General features: G+C 40.7%; 1 protein-coding gene across 1 annotated transcript in view; it reads right to left on the bottom strand.

Annotated features, from left to right (window-relative positions):
• Positions 1–19299, bottom strand: part of ttn.2 (titin, tandem duplicate 2) — a 221131-nt gene that overhangs the window by 90783 nt on the left and 111049 nt on the right. The window contains exons 117-138 of the mRNA XM_084725464.1: positions 18895–19158; positions 17756–17895; positions 17316–17442; positions 16839–17105; positions 16394–16660; positions 15946–16212; positions 14179–14318; positions 13699–13825; positions 11948–12090; positions 8232–8355; positions 6887–7153; positions 5289–5386; positions 5022–5190; positions 4645–4914; positions 4232–4498; positions 3825–4103; positions 3134–3542; positions 2029–2153; positions 1652–1918; positions 1273–1542; positions 791–1090; positions 208–510 (exon numbers count right to left, since the gene is read on the bottom strand). Of these exons, the coding sequence (XP_084581590.1) occupies positions 208–510; positions 791–1090; positions 1273–1542; positions 1652–1918; positions 2029–2153; positions 3134–3542; positions 3825–4103; positions 4232–4498; positions 4645–4914; positions 5022–5190; positions 5289–5386; positions 6887–7153; positions 8232–8355; positions 11948–12090; positions 13699–13825; positions 14179–14318; positions 15946–16212; positions 16394–16660; positions 16839–17105; positions 17316–17442; positions 17756–17895; positions 18895–19158 (4890 nt within the window). The remainder of the gene's footprint in view (positions 1–207; positions 511–790; positions 1091–1272; positions 1543–1651; positions 1919–2028; positions 2154–3133; positions 3543–3824; positions 4104–4231; positions 4499–4644; positions 4915–5021; positions 5191–5288; positions 5387–6886; positions 7154–8231; positions 8356–11947; positions 12091–13698; positions 13826–14178; positions 14319–15945; positions 16213–16393; positions 16661–16838; positions 17106–17315; positions 17443–17755; positions 17896–18894; positions 19159–19299) is intronic.

Here is a 19299-nt window from a genome sequence, read left to right as displayed (position 1 = left end):
GCCGGGGACGGACACAAGAAAAATATCCAAATTAAATATAATAAGCTTTTTTTTATGTTACTCCTTCCTGTTAAACGAGTGACTAAACAAAACCTTAACCAAAGAGATAATTGTACACCAGTATTTGGGGTAAATTCATTTATTCATTAAACATATCTTACTGAACTATAAAATGTGATGAATCTTCTCTCCACCGGCCAAACTTACCGATGGGATCCATGATCTTGACGGGATGTGAGGCGGCGCTGGGCTTGCCTTCACCGGCTTTGTTCTCAGCCTTAACCCTGAAGATGTATTCTTTGTTCTCAATGACGTCGTTAACAATGGCGCTGAGCTCGTCGGCTTTGGTCACCTGGACGGGGGACCACTTCACCGACGTCCTGTCACGCAGCTCGATGATGTAAGAGGTGATGGGAGAACCTCCGTCCGACTCGGGAGGCTCCCAGGAGACGGTGCAGCCGAACTTGGTGACGTTTCCGACGATCACGTTCAGAGGAGCCTCAGGAACGTCTAAAGAAAAAGGTAAAGAATCAATTCAGTAAAATGGAGAGCAACTTTCTAGTGTTTTTGCTTTAGTATGATATTATTTAGTATAAAATTATGCTTTAAGTATGATAATTCTTAGAAAATAAAATTTGACTTTTTATTAAAATTTCACTAAATATGTACTTGGACAAAATATGATGCATCCCATTAGCTTTCTAATTGACAGACCCTGTAGAAGTATTGTTGCCAAATCAACCCAATCATTTAACTTGAAAATAAAAATGAAAATAAAAGTCATTCTTACCAAACTTGTTCTTGGCCTGCACAGGTTTGTCGGTCTCTACGTTAGGTCCGCTGCCGACCCGGTTTCGGGCGCAGACTCTGAACAGGTACATGGAGTCCTTGTGCAGGCCGGTCACTGTGTACTCGGGGCTCTCGGCGTGGTCGGTGGCCAGCGTCCAGGTCTTGCGCTTCACGTCGCGTCTCTCCACCACGTAGGCAATGACCTTGCTGCCGCCATCGCTCTCGGGCTCCTCCCATGCCAGGCTGACCTCGCCATCGGCGGTGTCGACCACCTGCAGGTTCTTCACAGGTCCAGGGACATCTAGGGAAAAAAAATCATCAGGATAATGATTAATGTTAACTTGCCTTAACATGATTTCACTTTGTAGAAAACCTGCTGTAGTCAAATTCAAGGGTAAACCTAATCTTTTGGTCTGTATTTCTAAAGATTCAGTGAAGTCTACATGAAAGTTTTAGGTTTATGCTCGTGTTAAGCGAACTCACCGATGACTTCCAGGTTGATGAAGGCTTCTCCCTCTCCGTGTTTGTTCTTGATGATGACCTTGTAGCGGCCCTCGTCGGCCTTCAGGGGGTCCTTCAGACGGTACTCTGTGCGGTCGGCGGATGTGTAAATGTTGTCTTTTGGCAGACTCAGGTTGTTGTACAGCCAGTCGGCCTCAGCCTGTGGGTAGGCGCTGTAGGGGACTACCATGGTGATTGGCTTCCTGGCGTCTGTGACGTAGGTCTGGTCTGTGGTCTTAATCTGAGGCACAGCTGGAGGAGGAAAAGAGAGTAAGTTAGTGAGACTTATAGTAATCTAACAAAAAAATAGCATAAAGTAAAGATTAACATAAATATACTGTTATTTTTTCCAAATTCTTACCTGCGAGCTCCAGCTTGGCCTTGGCGTCTTTGTCCTTGGCGATGATTCTGTAGTCTCCCTGGTCTCTTGGTCTGATCTCACAGACCTGGAGTCTGTGGACTTTACCCTCGCTCATCATCTGGTATTTGTCTCCCTGGACGACTGTCATGTTGTTCCTCAACCACTTCACCTCCACTCTGTCTTTGTTCAGCTCCACCTCGAACACGATGTCCGAGCCAGGAGGTTCGAACACGTCCTGTGGTGGTCTGATGATTTCCACTGGGATCTCTGCAGGACAGAAAGACATGAATGAAGAGGTCAACCAGAGTACGGACAGAATAAGAACTCATTTATACTGAAAACACAGTTTATACAGATAAATATCTGAGGAACCTCACCGTCAACAAAGAGCCTGGCTCTGGACTTCTTCTCGTCCACGCCACAGGCGTATTCACATTCATCGTCGGGTCTGCACTCCTTGATACGCAAAGTGCAAATCTTTCCATCTTTTTCAAATATGTATCTGAGAAAATGAACAAAAAGAGAGTATCAGAATCGAGTTTGTTCAGTGAGTAACTAAAATGTGAGTCAATGATAAGCACAAGCTAAGTTTTAATGTAAGCTGCAAACCTTGGCCTGTCTTTCTAAATTAAGGCTGATTTATAGTTGTATGTCTGATCAGCACATGCCTCTGTGTTGATCTTGTTCAGGTTCTTAAAACACTGACAACTGAAACTGAGCAGATGAAGTTGGAGTTGAAGCTAATAAATGAACAGTTACTGATATTGACAGCCTTTGTAATGTGGCAAAGAAGAAAATGTCAAAATACACATATATACATATTTTTGGCCTTCCTCAGTTAAACTGTCTTCAGTTTAGTCCATGTCCTCCAAGCTCACATAGGAGCAGCCACAAAAGTGTAGGAGGAAATGTGATGCTACCAAACTACAAGCTACACTGCATTTAACTTTTAAACTAGCTTAAGTTTCAAAAGTTTAAATTAGACTAAAAAAAAACCCAACTTTTTAAATAGGTGCCTTTTTGAGATGGATTGAGCAAAATAATTGTCTGCAGAGCCATCATGAGTAAGCTAACTAAACTAACTTTTTTCCTAGTTAGAAAACAATATAAACCTTTTTTTTAGCTAGCTAGCAAACAATATAATCCTTTTTTCTTTTTTTAGCTAGCTAGCAAACTTAGTAAGTTCACTGACAATATCTTTTTTCTTTCTTATCTAGTTCAAAAATTTTTTTTTTAACTTTTATACTTACTTTTAATTTGGTTCAGCAAGCATATCCATATTGTGAAACTCACGTTATCAAACATCACTTTGGATTTACTAAACAAAGATTTGTTTTTAATTGTGTATTATTTTAAATCTGTATTTACTCATTTTGAAGATAGATTTGCTCAACTCGTTTGGAGCTTAATTTATATAAAATTAATGTTTTTTTGGTGCAACCCAGTCTGAGAGTTTATAAATGAGCATCTGTGGTGAAGTACCTTGGTCCTTCTCTGATTTCACGTCCGTTTCTGTACCACTTGACTTCGGCTTTCTCTTTGGTCAGCTTGCATGTGAACTCTGCGTCTTCGAACTCAGTGATGGTCTGGTCCTTCAGGTGTACGGAGAAGTCTGTTGGCGCCTCGCTGATGATCAGCTCAGCGGTGGACTTGTTGTCTGCAGCGACGGCGGTGTATTCGCCCTCATCTGCCAGCGTGCAGTCTTTGATGGTCAGCGTGTGCTTTTCTTTGTCTACCTTGTAGACGATGCGTTTGTTGAAGGTGATCTCCTCGCCGCCCTTCATCCACTTCAGAGTGGCGTTGGGCCTGTTGACCTTGCAGGAGAAGCTCACGGTCTTCTTCTCCTGAGTGTCGATGTCCTCCAGAGGAACCACGATCCTCAGACTCTCCTCTGAACAACACAAAATAGACACATGTTCAACTCTGTGTTCAGTGTTACAGAAAGACATCCAGGTCAGAAACAAAAGAAAAATACTGAAATTTAATTTGTTTATCATAATTTTTCTGAATTACTTTGGTTGCAGCTGTTGGTTAGCCATGAGAAATATGTTAGCTAGAGGGCTAATGACAGGTTTAAAATGTAATTTATTCTCTCTATTTTATATTTTATTTATATTTCATCTAATATTTTCTACTTGAACATATCTGTACTGATATGCTGTGAATCACTGACCTTTGACGGTGAGCTTGCAGGAGCTCTTGGCCTGCTCGCCTCTCTGATTGGTCAGGTTGATGCTGAAGTTGGCTTCGTCTCCTTTCTGGGCGTCTCTGATCCTCAGAGAGAAGACGTTGTCTCTCTGGACCATCACGTACTTGCTGCTCTCGAACAGCGTCTCGTCGTTCTTCAGCCACTTGGCCTTTGCGCCCTCAGTGTTCACCTCGCAGTTCAGGACGATCTCCTGACCTTCTTTGGCCTCAGTGTCCTTCAGTGGTGTGATGATCTTCAGTTTCTCTGCAGGACAAAAACCATCAGAGATGATGATGACCGGAAAAGTCTTCATACTTATTACATATTTTTGTTTTTGTTTTTTTGTTCAGGGTTGGAGGTTAGATAAATTAGATCTTGTGGACGGGGCTTACCGAGAACAGTGAGGTCAGCGCTGGCTCTGGTCGTTCCGATCATCACCACGTATCCGCCCTCGTCTTTGAGCTCTGAGTTCTTAATGATCAGCGATCTCCTCTTGCCCTCGCTGACCATCTGGTATTTGTCTCCAGCCTCCAGCTCTTTGTCGTCTTTCATCCATTTGACCTCGAAGGTTTCCTTGGAGACGGAGCAGGTGAACTCCGCCTTCTCGCCCTCCACCACCTCCTGGCCGTGAGGCCTGGAGATGAACTCAGCAGCCAGTTCTGAAACGCAGGAAACACCGTGAGAGGTCAGAGGTTACTGAGGTTACAGAGTGAGGTTGATTCTAAAACTAACAGTGTTACTAAAGTATTGACAAAACAACACAAAGACATTATGATATAAATAATTAATAATAATAATATCATACCATTAATCTTGAGATTTCCGGAAGTTTTGATGCTGGGACTCAGCCTGCAGTTGTACTCTCCGGCGTCGGCCATCTTCAGGTCCTGGATGAGGAGGATCCTCCTCTTCCCGTCTACAATCTGGTCATAGCGGCCGCCCTCCGGCAGCTCCTCGTCTCCTTTGTACCACCTGACATCAGCGCTGGGTTTAGAGACCTCGCAGATCAGCTTCACGCTGTCTGTCTCTGTTCCCTCCACGTTGGACAGGTTCTTGATGAACCTCGCCTCCTCCTCTGTGGCGAGACAAACAGACGCAGCGGTGAGACAAAGTCAGATCTCAGCTGAAAGTCACAATGACAGATTCAACAGTCTCATGCGACGACTGCGGTTTTAATCTTACCGACGACAGTGAGCATGCCGGAGGACTTGGAGGTCTTGGCGTCACATTCGTATTCAGCCTCATCGTCAAACACGGACTTGTGAATGATGAGGATGTGTTGGCGGCCTTGAGCGATAATTTCGTACTTCTTCCCCTTTCTGATTTCACTTCCATCCTTAAACCAGCGGACCTGCGAGAGGGCAAACACGAGGAGTTGAAATACAATTTTAAATCTTACCTTCATTCCTAATTTATCTGGACAAACAGACGAACAAACCGCAAACTCACTTTGACGTTCTCTCTGGAGACTTCACATTCAAACCTGGCAGATTCCTTCTCTTTGACCTCGACATCATGGAGCGGCTTCGAGAACTCGACATGTGGAGCTGTAGACATACAGAACGAGGAGTTAACAGGGTGACTCATTCACACTCTTAATAAGGATTCCTTACCACTTCATTGGATCTAATGAATGGTCCCCTAAAGGTTTTCCTTGACATAGTAAAATTAAGAGACAAATAAAAAGACAAAATCGTACTTTTGCACAAGAAACAGTAACTAGATAATGTTTATGAGGATTTCTTATTATTGAGGGGTTCTTTGCCTGTAATGAGGGATATTTCTTAACTCTAATTAGGAGTTAGTTTACTTAACACTTTACTTTACTGAACAACTCTTCAGTAATAAGTCTCATAAACAACTTGAACAAGTTATTTTTTAACTTTTTCTTTTAAACTGAGGGGTTTCTTTAGTTTTATAAAGATCTTTTGGCTTTTAAGTGAATTCCTCAACTCAGTTGAATGATTTCTTATTTTGGGGGAGATTCCCTTAACTCTAATTATCAGTTTTAAGTAGGTGGGACGTGGTCTTTAAACCTCTTGAAACCACTAATGGGGGGTGGGGGTTCTCTAATGAGGAGTTCCTTTATTTTAGAGATCCCTTAACTCCAGTAAGAAGTCCCTTAACTTTTACACTCTCCTGAGGAATCTTTTAACTCAAATGAGGGGTTCAATAAATCTTATGAAGAGTTCCTTAAACCTTACAGGTTCTCAAAGGTTTCATAGAGGCTTATATATGTGGAGGAGGATCCCTTAACATTAGTTAGAGTCATGAAGGGTCCTGTAAATCTTTATTGGGGTCCTTATCTCTTTTGAGAGAATGGGAAGATCCTTTAACTCTATCTCCCTTAGTTTCTCTAAGGGTTAAAGGTTTTTGAGTGGTTCCTTAACTTTTATAAAAGGCTTTCAAGCTTTTTTTGGGATCTCTTACCTCTTCTATTGGATTCCTTGATTCTTAAGGGCTCACATCACTTTTTTATGTCTTATAAAGAGTTTCTTAACACATAAAGAGGGTCCTTTAGCTTTTACAGAGGGTCCCTTAATGCTAATGGGAGATCTATTTACTCGTACTGTGGGTTCCTTGTTCGGTTTAGGTCTCATAAAGAATTCCTTCACACTTATGAAGGGTCCCTTAACTCTTAACTAGAGGTTGATTCAAAAAGGTGATTTTTTAAAAAACTTTTTAGGGGGTTCCTTAACCTTGATAAGGGGTTTCTTTGGTTTTATTGAAGGTTCTTTAACTTATATTAAGAGTTCCTTGAATTTTAAGGAGGGTTTTTTTTAGGAACCTTTAACTCTAAAGGGGTGATCCTTTAATACAGAGGTTTCCTAACTTTCCCCAAACTTGCCCCCCTTCAGAAGAGGAAAAAAGTTCATGCAGGATCTAACTAGAACTTTAAAGTGTTTTCTTTTAGATTTTAATGGGCATCTTAACATTTTTGAAAGGTCCATGATCCTGTTACTGGTCCCTTGATACTTATAGTGTTCCTTAACCCTTATAAACGGTCCTTTAATAACATGATAGTTCTATTGCCTAGCTGTACTCACGTTCAACATTGAGGAAGCAGGAAGTTTTGAAGTCTTTGGCGTCACAAGTGTACGTCCTCGAGTCGTCCATGGTGCAGTCGTGGATGAGCAGAGCTCTCTTGCGGCCGTCGACGATCATCTCGTACTTCTTGGTCTTGCGGATGTCTTGTCCATCTCTGAACCATCGTACCTCTGCGTTCTCTCTGGTAACTTCACACTCAAGTGTGGCGGTGGCTTCCTCCTCCACCGTCTGGTCCTCCAGAGGCTTTGAGAATTCCACTGGCGGCTCTGAACGCACACAAAAACACCCAGAACCGTTGTTTTTAACAAGCCGACAAAAAAATCTGTATTTCCAAATTGTTCACAGTGAGCTCTGAGCTGATTTGTAATTATTTGAGTGATTGAAAATTAAATAGTTGAAAATATTAAATAAGTGACTATTATTCACCTTCACTTCAATGAGTTTAGGAATTTTTGAAATACTTTTTTTTTAGCTTTCTAAAACTCAAACACTTTTTAACTTAAGTTTGAGTTAGGCTAAAAACTCAAAAATCTAGTGATGTAAGTTGCCTTAAGCTTTGAGTTTTCCCAAATTCTTCATTTTTGTCTGAAAAAAAGTATTTGTTTTTGCCACTGACGGACTCAGATTGTTATTGTGTGTGTCTGAAAACATTAAGGAAAGAATCACTACAGAGACTGACCTTTTAAAAAGCAAGATAAGTTTTGTTTAATCAGGAACAGCCATTGGATTACTCTTACCAAACTAACCCTCCTTTTGCAAAACTGTAATTTTAACATTGTCATCTTCGTTCAAAAGGAACGAAAACATCGGAAAATAACTTTAAAAAGTTACCCTTTTATCATAGAATATTGTGGTATTTTCTTTAAATTTAATACGGAATACAATTTGATAAAGGTTTAAGTCTAGAAATCATCAGCACTGATGCAGGAAATGTAATCTGTGTTCAACACGAACCACTAATCACGCCTTTTCATACCTCAAAGGTAAATTCTGGAGCTACAACAAAGTTAGCTTGCAGTGTAATGAATGAATTTGTGAAGATCATCTTTTTGAACAAAAGAAGTAACCATTATTATAAAAAAGTTTATTTTCTTTGTTTATAAAAAACCCAATGCAGAACTTCATTTGGAAATCTGCTGTTTTAAGAGAAACTTGATAACCGGCTGAAAAGCATTTCACTAAACGTCTCTGGTTTACAGTTTCAGGTGAGTTTGTCCTCTGTTAAACCACTCTAGGTCAACATAACAAGATATTTTCAGAGGGTGTTGGAGGATTTACTGCAAATAGATGATCAGTAGATTCATCGGTCCAGTCCGGCTGCATCAGCAGATGTTGCTGTCTTACCTTTGACGATCAGGTTGGCCTCTGTCTGGAAGTCTTTGGCTGTGAGTTTGACTTGTCCGGCTTCATTCAGCTTGACGTCCCTCAGAGTCACACTGTGGACTTTATCGTCTGCCTTCAACACCACCTGTCAGGTTCAACACAGACGGTCAGAAGTAGAATCAGATTCGGCTTTATTGGTCAAGTATGTGCACGTGCGAAGAAGCTGTCATTGTATTTACACAGGAAGCAATTAAGTAGGTGTTTAATATGTCCTGAGCATTGTCTGTAGGTTAAGCAGAGTCAGTAACTTCATGGTTTAACTCTCCCTGAACACCACCTGTCAGGTTAAACAGAATCAATAGGTGAGGGGTTTAATATTCTCTGAACACAACCTGTCAGGTTCAACAGAATCAATAGGTGAGGGGTATAATTTTCCCTGAACACAACCTGTCAGGTTCAACAGAGTTGGTTAGTAAAGGTTCAGCAGTTAGTAAAGGGTGTAAGATCCTCCATAAACCAACTGTCAGGTTTACAGTCAGGCAGAATGTTTTTTACATCCCTGAGCACACCCTGTCAGGATTAACAGTCTGTTTGGCAAGGGTTTTACCTTTACCCCAATAACATCAGTCTGAAACTAGGATCAAAAGCCTTTGATTTTTACCAGCCTTACAAGTTCAACTGAGTCACGAACGTGGACAGTCCTTTCCCTGAGTCTTGCCTGCCAGGTTCAATAGTCAGGCAATAAAGGGGGGTTTACCTTTCCTATTTAGGGGCTCACTCAAATCTTTTAGAGGGTCAGTTTACTCTTACCAGGATTTCTTTAATAGTCAGCTTATTGCCACCCCTTAAGAGGCATACTGACCATTTAATCTCTAATAATATCTAATGGATTTGCCCCGAGCATTGCCTGTTAGGTTCAACAGAGTGAATCAGATTGTGGGGTTTGATATATGTGATTATGTGGATGACTTGAGTGATTATTTTTTAAGACAGTGTCAGTTAGATTATGGGTTTTACGACCCATGAGCCATGACTGTGAGGTTCAAAGACAGAGCTGCTTAAACTTTAGGTTGTATTTCCCTGAACAACACCTGTCAGGTCCACAGCACATGTTAAGACTGAGCCTTACAGTGTGTGAAGAAGGATGAGAGTGTGTGTTTTCTCATTCCTGAATACTGACAGGGACATTCAGAGGACACAGTGATTTGGGGGATTACTTTCCTGAAGTGTACCTGACAGGTCTACAGGCACATTGTGGGTTTCAAAAGACGCAGAGATGAATTAAGGGTGAAATCAGGCCTCCTGCAGCACACAGCCTCAGTCAGCTGAGCCCTGACAGCTGAAACGAACGCAGGCAGCTGCTTTCCTTCCCCCAGTTTAAACTGCAAGACCTTTGACACCTGAGGGCTGATTTTAACACACATCCCCTGACTGCGCGTCACAGTGTGTCGTCTGAACCTCCAACTAAATGATTCACTGACGAGGAATAAACATATGGTAGCCTATTTCTATTTCTGATATGAAAGTTGTCTTCTTTATAATCCTTGTTTTTTAAAGAATAGCAAAGGAAACCAGACTAAAATTATCTCTATTTCTTGGTGTTATAAGATTTAAATATTTCTTCTGTCCAATTTATCATCATGTGTACTTTTTATAGTTTTTCTTGGATAATTTTAATAATTTAGCTTTGTCTAGCTGAGAATACTTTCAACATCATATTTTATGATGCTGATGTGATAAAATGTCTTTGTAGTCAGTGTTTTAAAGAAGATCTTGCAGCTGCTTTCTGGTGGCTACAACATACATTAAGGAGCCATGATGATAAATGTAATCACATTTGGTTTCCAATCCTCATGTTGGAATAGAGACTAGATCTATAATATACTTTTGGGTGATCAGTAAAGTTCATATGTGTCTTGTTTTGTAATCAGCTACAGACAATTTAATATTTTGTTTGAGCGTATAAAATAAATTGTGATTGAGACAGATTGAAATAAAAGGCATTAAATGTAATAAAGGAAGTTTCTTCAGGTCTGCAGACAGAAATAATTTGATTTTTGCCAAGTTTAATGTCAGATTAGGTTCATTCTGATGCTGTTCAGGATCTTGTCTACTTTTCCCATCCAAAGACCAAAACATTATTCATGCATCACTTTACTTGAAATTTTGCCAGATCTTTAACAGTTGGGACGAGTTTGTTTGTGTGGCTTTTGGAGGGTGACAGATTGAGCTCTTTTATTGCTTTATTGGTCTCTCAGAGGTCTGTTCACTGCACATTTTTATGTTACTACATCTTGTAAATGCCACTTTAAAAGATCATTAAAAATTTGTGTGAAGTTCTCCTCACTGAAAATAAAAATATATCTAAACAAACTGCAGTGGTTCATAGCTTTTATTTACCAAAATCAAAGCTTTAAACCTACTTTTCAAGCTTTATATTTAACTTTAGCCTCATCTAAACCTGGATGTTTTTTAGCGCTGTGGTTTTAAACTCTAGTTTTAAACACTTCAAACCAACAGGTGAGGAGGTTTAATGTGACTCGTCTTGGTAATATTCATGATAATCTAATGTGTTTCATCTTGTGTTTTGTTTTCTTTTTTAGTTTTTCAGATGTAACAGAACGTGCATGCATCATTGTTATTTATTTATATTTATCTTTAGTTTTTAAGTACTTCAAATTACCTAACTGGTTTCACTAAATAAAAAATCTGGTTTAATTGTTTTAAGACACGTTTAACTGAAGGCTGATTCATCTTTTTTTTAAATAAATCCTTGCTGGTGCAACCATGACTTTATTTTGTCACCAAAGAAAACCAGGAAGCCAATCTTTGATGCAAAGACAGCCACTAACCAAACAGATAATAGAACAACTCATCTAGCCAGCAATTTAAGGAAATAGTTTATGAACCATTATAAATCATTGCTCAACATGTTAATTTACATACTTTATACTACTGTATTAATTCCATATTAAAAGTAAACAAGCAGATAATTTAAACAAGGTCTATTGAACAGTCAGACAACAGCTAGCGGCTTTAGTTTGAGATTTGGTGAAACAGTTGATGTTGCGTGTGAATATGCACTAATGCTGAACATGTAACATGCAGTAAATCACACTTGCACAACCCACAGAGAGATCACGTGTCCTTCAAGTTCTCAGGTTACATCCGATAATCAAACTAATCCTGCGTTATGACTGGATATTATTTCAAGGCCCGGACTCACACCGAGCTCTTTTCAACTCTAATTTCAGCCTGAAAGCAATGACTTTGACGCAAGCAAAAACATTTACAACACGTCGTGTGATTTTAAAACTGAAGCTGTCAAATAACTCCTGTTGCCACCTGCCCTGCGCCTCAACCTCCTGCAGCTGTTAAAAATAACCCCGTAGAAACGCTTGCAGGGCAGAAAAGCCTCCCCTGCCTGTGTTATCTCAAAACCAGGATCGAATGCTCAGCTGGAATCCTGAAGCTCCACCGGCAGGCCCTTATATGCAGACGGGCTGAAGCTGGAGCAGTGTGGTGCAAAGAAAACTGAACATTGTGTACAATTGTAAAGGGAAACATTGGCCCTGGCTCTGGACCAGAAGCACCATGTGGCCTGGACACACTGAGCATCTGTGAGGACTTTGTAACCGAATGTAAACAAGTGTTTGTTTCAGGAAGTGAACCAACCAGTGAGCCTGTTTGTGCTACAGAAACATTGTGAGGACTCAGTCAGGTGTGTTGGGACTTACTCTGTCGCTTGGTTCCAGCTTTGTACCCCCCAGGAACCACTCGACAGCGATGCCTTCGTATGACAGCTCGCACTCGAAGGTTGCGGTCTCTCCGGCGGTCACGGTGACATCCTTCAGAGGCCTCATCAGACCGATCACTCGGGCTTTGGATTGGGGAGAAGACATGATTAGTCCCCCCCCCGAAACAGGTCAATAGATCCAAAAAATCCGCAGAGAGAAACGGCTAATCCTCAGTGGCTAATCCTCATGGTGTGGTTGAGCTGAAGGCAGGCCGCTGAAAGCCCTCAGGACAACTGAAGTCAGCTACCCTGGGACTTGGCACTGGGGACCCAGCTCATTAGCATACGACCTGCCGTCAGATGTATATGGCCGGCAGAAACCAGTGAGAGACAGGGTCGCGTCCTCTCCGCTGCCAATCACTGCAAACCTGCTCTAGATAAGGCATGTGGCTTCTAAAATAACCAAGGGGCCTGATTGGCTGAGAGCCCACCTCTGCCAAACCCATCAGGGGGACCCAATCTGCTCCTGTCAATCACCAGCCTGCAATTTTCCTGGAAAAGGAGAATGTGGAGCTCCTCGCAGGAGTTACCCAACGTCACACTGGAGAAAATGCCGACATCATGGTTCAGTTGTGTTGTAACACTGCTATGTAACGGGCACTGTGCAAGTTTAAGCAACACGGGCAGAGCTGAAATCCAGGATGTCGGCTTAGATTAACAAGCAGCATCAACTATTTACGACAGCTTCTTCACATTCCTGAATTAAAGCCCTTTAACAGCCAGTTAAAGACCTCTGGCAGCATCAATGACAGCGAGCTGAGAGCCGGACAGTTCATATAATCATCGAGCTGTCAGTCTGAAGTGTTTACAGTCTTTATCTGCTGACAGACAGACAGGGGGCTCTCACTTCTAGATTTTTATCACAATATCTGATCAGGAACATAGAAAGGAAACAGGACATCTCAAAATACACTAAAAGTTGGGGACACTGCAAAAAAAAAATCTCTATCTGAACAAACGGTTTCACCTTTTAAGAGTTTAGTTTTATAAGTTTTACTTTGAGCTTCCTTATGCAGAATATGAGGTGGACACGATAAAATCTTCCGCAGGTAACGTTGGGTAACAGTTTAAACAGAATATGTCTCTCACATCAGTTTTGCGTAGTGTTTTTGCTGTGGTTGGTTGAGAGGCATTTCTTGTTTTAATGGATGACTCTCTGATTCCCTGTAAGCTTCTCAACAAACTGACTTTATCTTTGTTTGATAAGATAAAACCTGCGTCACTACCCATGACAACATTCAACAGGCTGTACTTTATCTCAGCCTGATAACTCTCTGATAACTCTCTGTAACCCCTGATGTCCGCCAGAAGCTTGAGCTGCTGGTCTTTTCTAACTGCTACTATCTGAACAGTCCAACCATTAAAAAGATGCTAAACAGAACAACTTTTTTGATAGACCAGAGAGATTCTAAAAGCCAATAAAGATCAAAGTTTTTCAGTGACATCAACCACTTTTTCTTCTCAGCCAACCAATCGAGATGAAGCAGATGCTGAGTTTTATGTTTCTCGCAACAACAAGAAAATTCCATCATGAAACTAGTAGCAAAAATCAGGTAACTGTGGATCAGAGGCGTCCCAAACACAAACAAGAGTGTCGTCTGTCACGAGGAGAGATTTCAGTGACTTTTAGCTAACTACAAATAAATCTTTTCACAAACTGTCTCTGATTTATGTTAGGGATAATTCTTTCACCTTTAACCCTGAGCTGAGCTGAGGATTTGGCATTCGCTGCCGAGAAGTCGACGGTTCCGGCCATGTCCTTTTTGCAGTTGTAGAGGATCAGTGTGTGTCGGGTTCCCTCCTCCTTGATCTCCATGTCCTGGGAACAAAAATCCACAGTTCAAACAAGATCTGGTTGAGATGATTTTACAGGAGAGTGTGCTTACACGAAACATTTCTTAAAAGCTACATTCATATTTTATTGATTTTGGAGGCTCCTGTGGACAAAAAAAGGTCGTGTTTTTTTACCATAATAACCACAAAATATAACATAAAAAAAAAATTGTCTGCCTTTTTTTAACTGGCTAACAGTGACTCACTATAACTTGCTTCATCTGATATCAAGGACAATCTGACTCGTTAGTTGAATTATTTTGACCTCATTTTTTTTTTTTTTAGCTGGTTTAAATAAAAAGGGGGGCTTCTTTGGTGTCAGTCGGTGTTTAATCTTACAGCAGATGGGTGGAGTGTCTCGCCCTTCAGTTTCCAGACGCCATGAAGGTCCTCCTCTGAGATCTCTGTCTCAAACTTGGCTGTCTCTGTCTCTGTGACCTCCACGCTGTACAGCGGGCGAACAACCTTGATGTCGCGCTCTGCAGAGGTTTAAAAAGACATTAGAGGAAACCAACCAAGGTGCAGCTGACTGAAATCTCTCAGAGAACCCAGAGAACAGCAAGTGAAAACAGTTTCATGTTGTCGTATACAATGAAAAAGACAGCTGTGTGTCTCATGATCAGATGATGGGGGACATACAGAGGACACGACATGGACATGACAATTTGGGCGAGTAGCTGACGCTCTCATTCAGAGCGACTTACAGTTTGCGCAAAAGCAGAAGACACTGATTAACTCTCGACAATAACTCAACCCTATAACATTTCTACACTACCCTCTGACACTCTACAAGTGTCCTATGATGCATTATAACTAAATTATTAATGTTTATGAGAATGTTTATCAACTATTTTATTCAGAACAATTCCAAATGTATTTCTTGTCAAACTGTGAAACTGTAATATATAATAGAATATCAGATTATTATTTGTAAAATAAATTTATAAACTAGCAAAAAAATAAACAGGTTACAAATGTGCAGACTGATGTGATTAAATTATAATCACAGCTCAATAGTTACTGATGAATAAATAAAACTTACTAAACTAAAATATTAAGTGCTATATCTTGATTGAAAAATTCAGCATTTAAAATTGACAGAAATAATAAAAAAAAAATCATATTTCGTTAGCATATTTACAGAAAGCTTAATCTCTTTGTTTATCTTTGATTCTGAATTTGGTCTAATTTAATCATTCATATTCAGGAGGTATTTTACAATTACTTTTATCAGAACAGTGTTGCTTGGAAAGTAAAGCTGAAATGATTAATGAGTAATATATTAACATAAAAATTTAATATTTATTTCAGCTTTTTAAATGTGAATATTTCTGGTGTCTTTGCTGCTTTATGACAGTTACCTTCACAACTGAATATAACTGGGTATTGGGCAAAACAAGGTGTCATGATCTTGGGCTTTGGGAAACACTGATCAACATTTTTCATAATTTTCTGACATTTGACAACAACTAATTGATTAACTGAGGACAGCTCTTCCATGGATTAAAAGGTTTGGGACAAAATCATTCCTACATAAATGTTAAAATAAGCCACTTATAATGATGAACAAGTTTGCTCAAAGTGTTAATTTTGGGTCTATTTATACATGACAACATATGGGAAACAATTCTAAAACTACAGTAATTCTATTTTTGTTTAACTTGACTGTCATGAAACATTGCTGTGTAGTAACCCATCTGCATCCAGCTGGCTTCCTGAGGCTGCTGCTGCATGCACATTGAAATCATGACGGCAAGTTATTTTTTTCTTAATGCAAAATGTAGACTCATGACAAACTGCCAAAATCAAGCCAATGAGATGCAGCAGCAAAACTTGGTATTCCTCAGGTTACCTTGTTCAGTCTACTCAAACTCTAGTTTGTTAGAAAGGCTTAAGATGTATAGGGTTGGATTATCCTCAAGTGTTATGTCACAAACATTGCAAACGTTTAGAATGAGAGTACAGGACACAGTAATGAAGGATGGAGGGGAGATGAGCAGCGGCTTGCAGAGAGGCCATGTTTCGGTGAATGGTGATGGGCGGGGCCTGATTCTGCAGTCCTGACCGGGGTCTGGGGGAGGAAGGCTGGATCGCCGCAGGTATTACCTTCGATGTTCAGGTCAGCTGTGGTTTTGTCGGTGCCACAGTCGCAGGTGTACGCTCCCATGTTGCTCTTTGCCGCCTTCTTGATGACCAGCATGCGCTTCTTGCCGTCTGATTGGAAGAGAATGTTCTTGGAGGGAAAGATTTCGTTACCGTCTTTGAACCATTTGACCTCGCCGGTGGCCTTGCTGAGCTCACAGGACAAAATCACCTCATCCTTCTCGACGGCAGTGTAGTTCTGGAGTTTCACTGTGAAATACAGGTCGCCCTCTGCAAGAAGGCATACAACAAAACCAGTAATGACCTTTTAAAAACAACAGTATAAAAGTATGGAAATTAGGAAATGGGGGTTGGTCATGTCTTATTATAATTTCTCATCTTTTCTGTAATCGTGCCTCTGACATGAGCCTGTGGAAATTCAGCTGCATCCTACTGAAAAAGTTATACTAACCGAGCACTGTGAGCATTGCCTCTGAGGTCTTGCCCATAGCCTCGACTTTAATCATTGAAGTGTCGTCAATGGTGACCTCCTTGAAGGCTAGGGTGTGGACTTTGCCATCCTCTGACATGTGCACCACCTTGCTGGGGTGCAGACGGATGTCGTTTTTGTACCAAACCACTGGAATCTTTTCATGGGATAGTTCAACACTGAACTCTGCAGTTTCACGCTCCTTCACAGTCACGTCTTTAATCGGCTTAATAAATTCGAGGCGAATACCTGACAAACAGAAATTATATGCATACAGGGAATTGAACACAAAGTTGTAACACAGTTGGTAAGACATCAAAACATAAAGATTATAATAGTGCCTAAAAAGAGCAGAACGTGCTCTGTGATCAAAAAGTTGTGCTCATACTTAGGTGTTCCTAATCTGACATGGTCTGACTCCATTTACCTTTGATAAACAATTTTCCAGATGTCCTCTTATCTTCAACATCAAACATGTATTTGGCTTCATCTTCATATTTGGCAGATTTGATTACAAGAGTGTGTTTATTTCCCTCCACCAGGAGTTCAAACTTATCATCGTTTGACAACTCCTGAGTTCCCTTCAGCCAACGGAAGTTTTTGGGCTCTCTAGAAATTTCCAGCTCAAACCTTGCCTCATCCTTTTCGTACACGTGCACGTCAGCCAGTGGTGTAATGAATGAGACAGGGAGTTCTGTTGATTCAGACAGATAGAGTTAAAATCAAGGCGCAGATGGAGTCCTCGCAAAAACAAAAACTTCAGGTCCGTTGTGTCTGGGCAAGTTTATGAAAGTCAAAGTGAAGCAGAAAGAACATCCAAGTGCTCAAGCTTTACATTTCAAAAGAAGAAGACCAAGAGCACATTCTTGTGCATGGAAAATGTGTTAAGACAAAAGAAGCTCACCCTTCACTTTCAGGTTAGCAGAACACTTGGCGTTGGCAGCCGTAAACACCAATTCGCCTGTTTGAGGCACTTTGCAATTGTACAAGACCAGTGTGTGTTTGGCACCATCCTCAATGATCTCAACGTCCTGCAGGTGATCCGAAAAACTTTAGCATTTCAGTAAAAACACAAATACTCAAGGAAAAGTGATCAGAGCAAAGCCATGGTCAATTCACTTTCATTTGTTAGCTAACAAGAGATCAAACATATTCATAGTTCATATCTTAACCCCAACAGGTAAAATATGAAACTGAATAATGAAACCAAGCAGTTAAACTGAAAATGAAACTTTTCAAACAAAAATTTCTCAACGAAATCCAGGTCTGGAATGAGTAAAAATGAAAGTGAATCGAACCACAGGTAAGAGAATGTCTGCTGAGATGTATTTTACTGAGACATACGGGGGATGGACTGAGGACTTCGCCATTCAGTTTCCACTGGCCATGGACATCATCCTCACTGAGCTCGACCTCAAATCGAGCGGTCTCTCCGTCAAACACCTCAGCGCCATACATCGGCCGAACCACCTTTATATGGCGAGCTGACATTTAAGAAAGGGGACAAAAGTCTTACTGAAGACATTCAGACAAACTTAACATAAAGACACCAACAGTACATTTATATATACAAGTATATACATACAAAAACTTAGACAATAGACAGGTGAAGACAGAGTTGCCAAGATATATTACTCACAATTTGAGAAATTTCTACCTTAGCAATTGACACTATACAGAAACCTCTAGGGTTCTGTATAGAAACCTCCTTTATTGTGCTGTAAGCAACCTTTCCATTGAACCATAAAGAAACAAATGGCTTTCAATATTGGCTGTAACAGTGGTAGTAAAAATAAAGTGATGAGTTTGCTACAATTGTTTGGTGCTGAAGGTAAATCGCTACAACATCAAGTCAATTACTTTGGTCAAGTCATTGCCAAAAAACACTTCTGAGGAGCCATTTGGTCCTATATGGGCCTTTAGGATTATTGAGGTGCCACAGTTCTTCAAAAGGCATTGAACAACAATAAAGAGGCTTGCTTCTTCAAAGAGGGATGGTTCTGTTAGGGAAACCATGAGGACCCTCCGAAGACGTGTCTTCAAGAACTCACAAAACAATAGACAGCAAAACAGGACAGAAGACACAAGTTATGGATGAAGATAAAAAGACACACGTTAGTGGAAAAACACTACAAGAGACGATTGATTCCACCACAAATTAGGGTGAAAATCAGGGTTGAATACATCATAGCTTCAACAAGAGCCTTCCTTTGGAAACTTTTTAATTCTTGTAGTGTTTCTACCATTTTTGGAAGGACAGAGTGATAAGAAAGACCACATACAGGTGTCGATAGTGGCAATTAAGAAGATGAGGGAGAAAAGGTGTTTCAAGTGCAAAAACTGCAAAAAAGAGGGTGATGGGGCCTCAAGTGTGGTTAGGAGGCAGTGCAGGTGAAGGGTGAGCAAAAGAAGGGCGTCAAGAAGGGGAAGCTGCCTCAATAGGTAGGTAAGTACTAAAAATCCACACCACATTCTGTCTTTACCTTCAATGTGAAGCACTGCTGCTGTCTTGTCTGTTCCACAGTCACATAGATACTGTCCTTTGTCTTTGTCCCCAACTTTCTTGATCACAAGAGTTCTGCGTTTGCCCTCTGCCTTAATGGCCACCATCTTTGAGGGCTTGATCTCGGCCTCATTGTGGTACCACATGACATCGACATCTTTGCTGAGCTCGCAATCTAGAACCACCTCGTCTTTCTCCACTGCAGTATAGTCCTGCAGCTTAACTGTGAAGTAAGGATCTCCCTCTGAAATGGGGAAATTTCTGGGTGACTATCCATGGCACGTATACAACAAAATATATGGTACAAGGCAAATAACGGACAAGACAGTCAAAAAGGCAAGGACCACAAGTAAATGACACAAAAACAACACACAACACAGAAAAA

Source organism: Lutjanus erythropterus, chromosome 8, assembly GCF_056507025.1.
Source record: "Lutjanus erythropterus isolate fLutEry1 chromosome 8, fLutEry1.hap2, whole genome shotgun sequence".
Lineage (NCBI taxonomy): Eukaryota > Metazoa > Chordata > Actinopteri > Lutjaniformes > Lutjanidae > Lutjanus > Lutjanus erythropterus.
The sequence above is the reverse complement of the archived record's forward strand: the minus strand, read 5'-3'. Positions and strand labels throughout refer to the sequence as shown.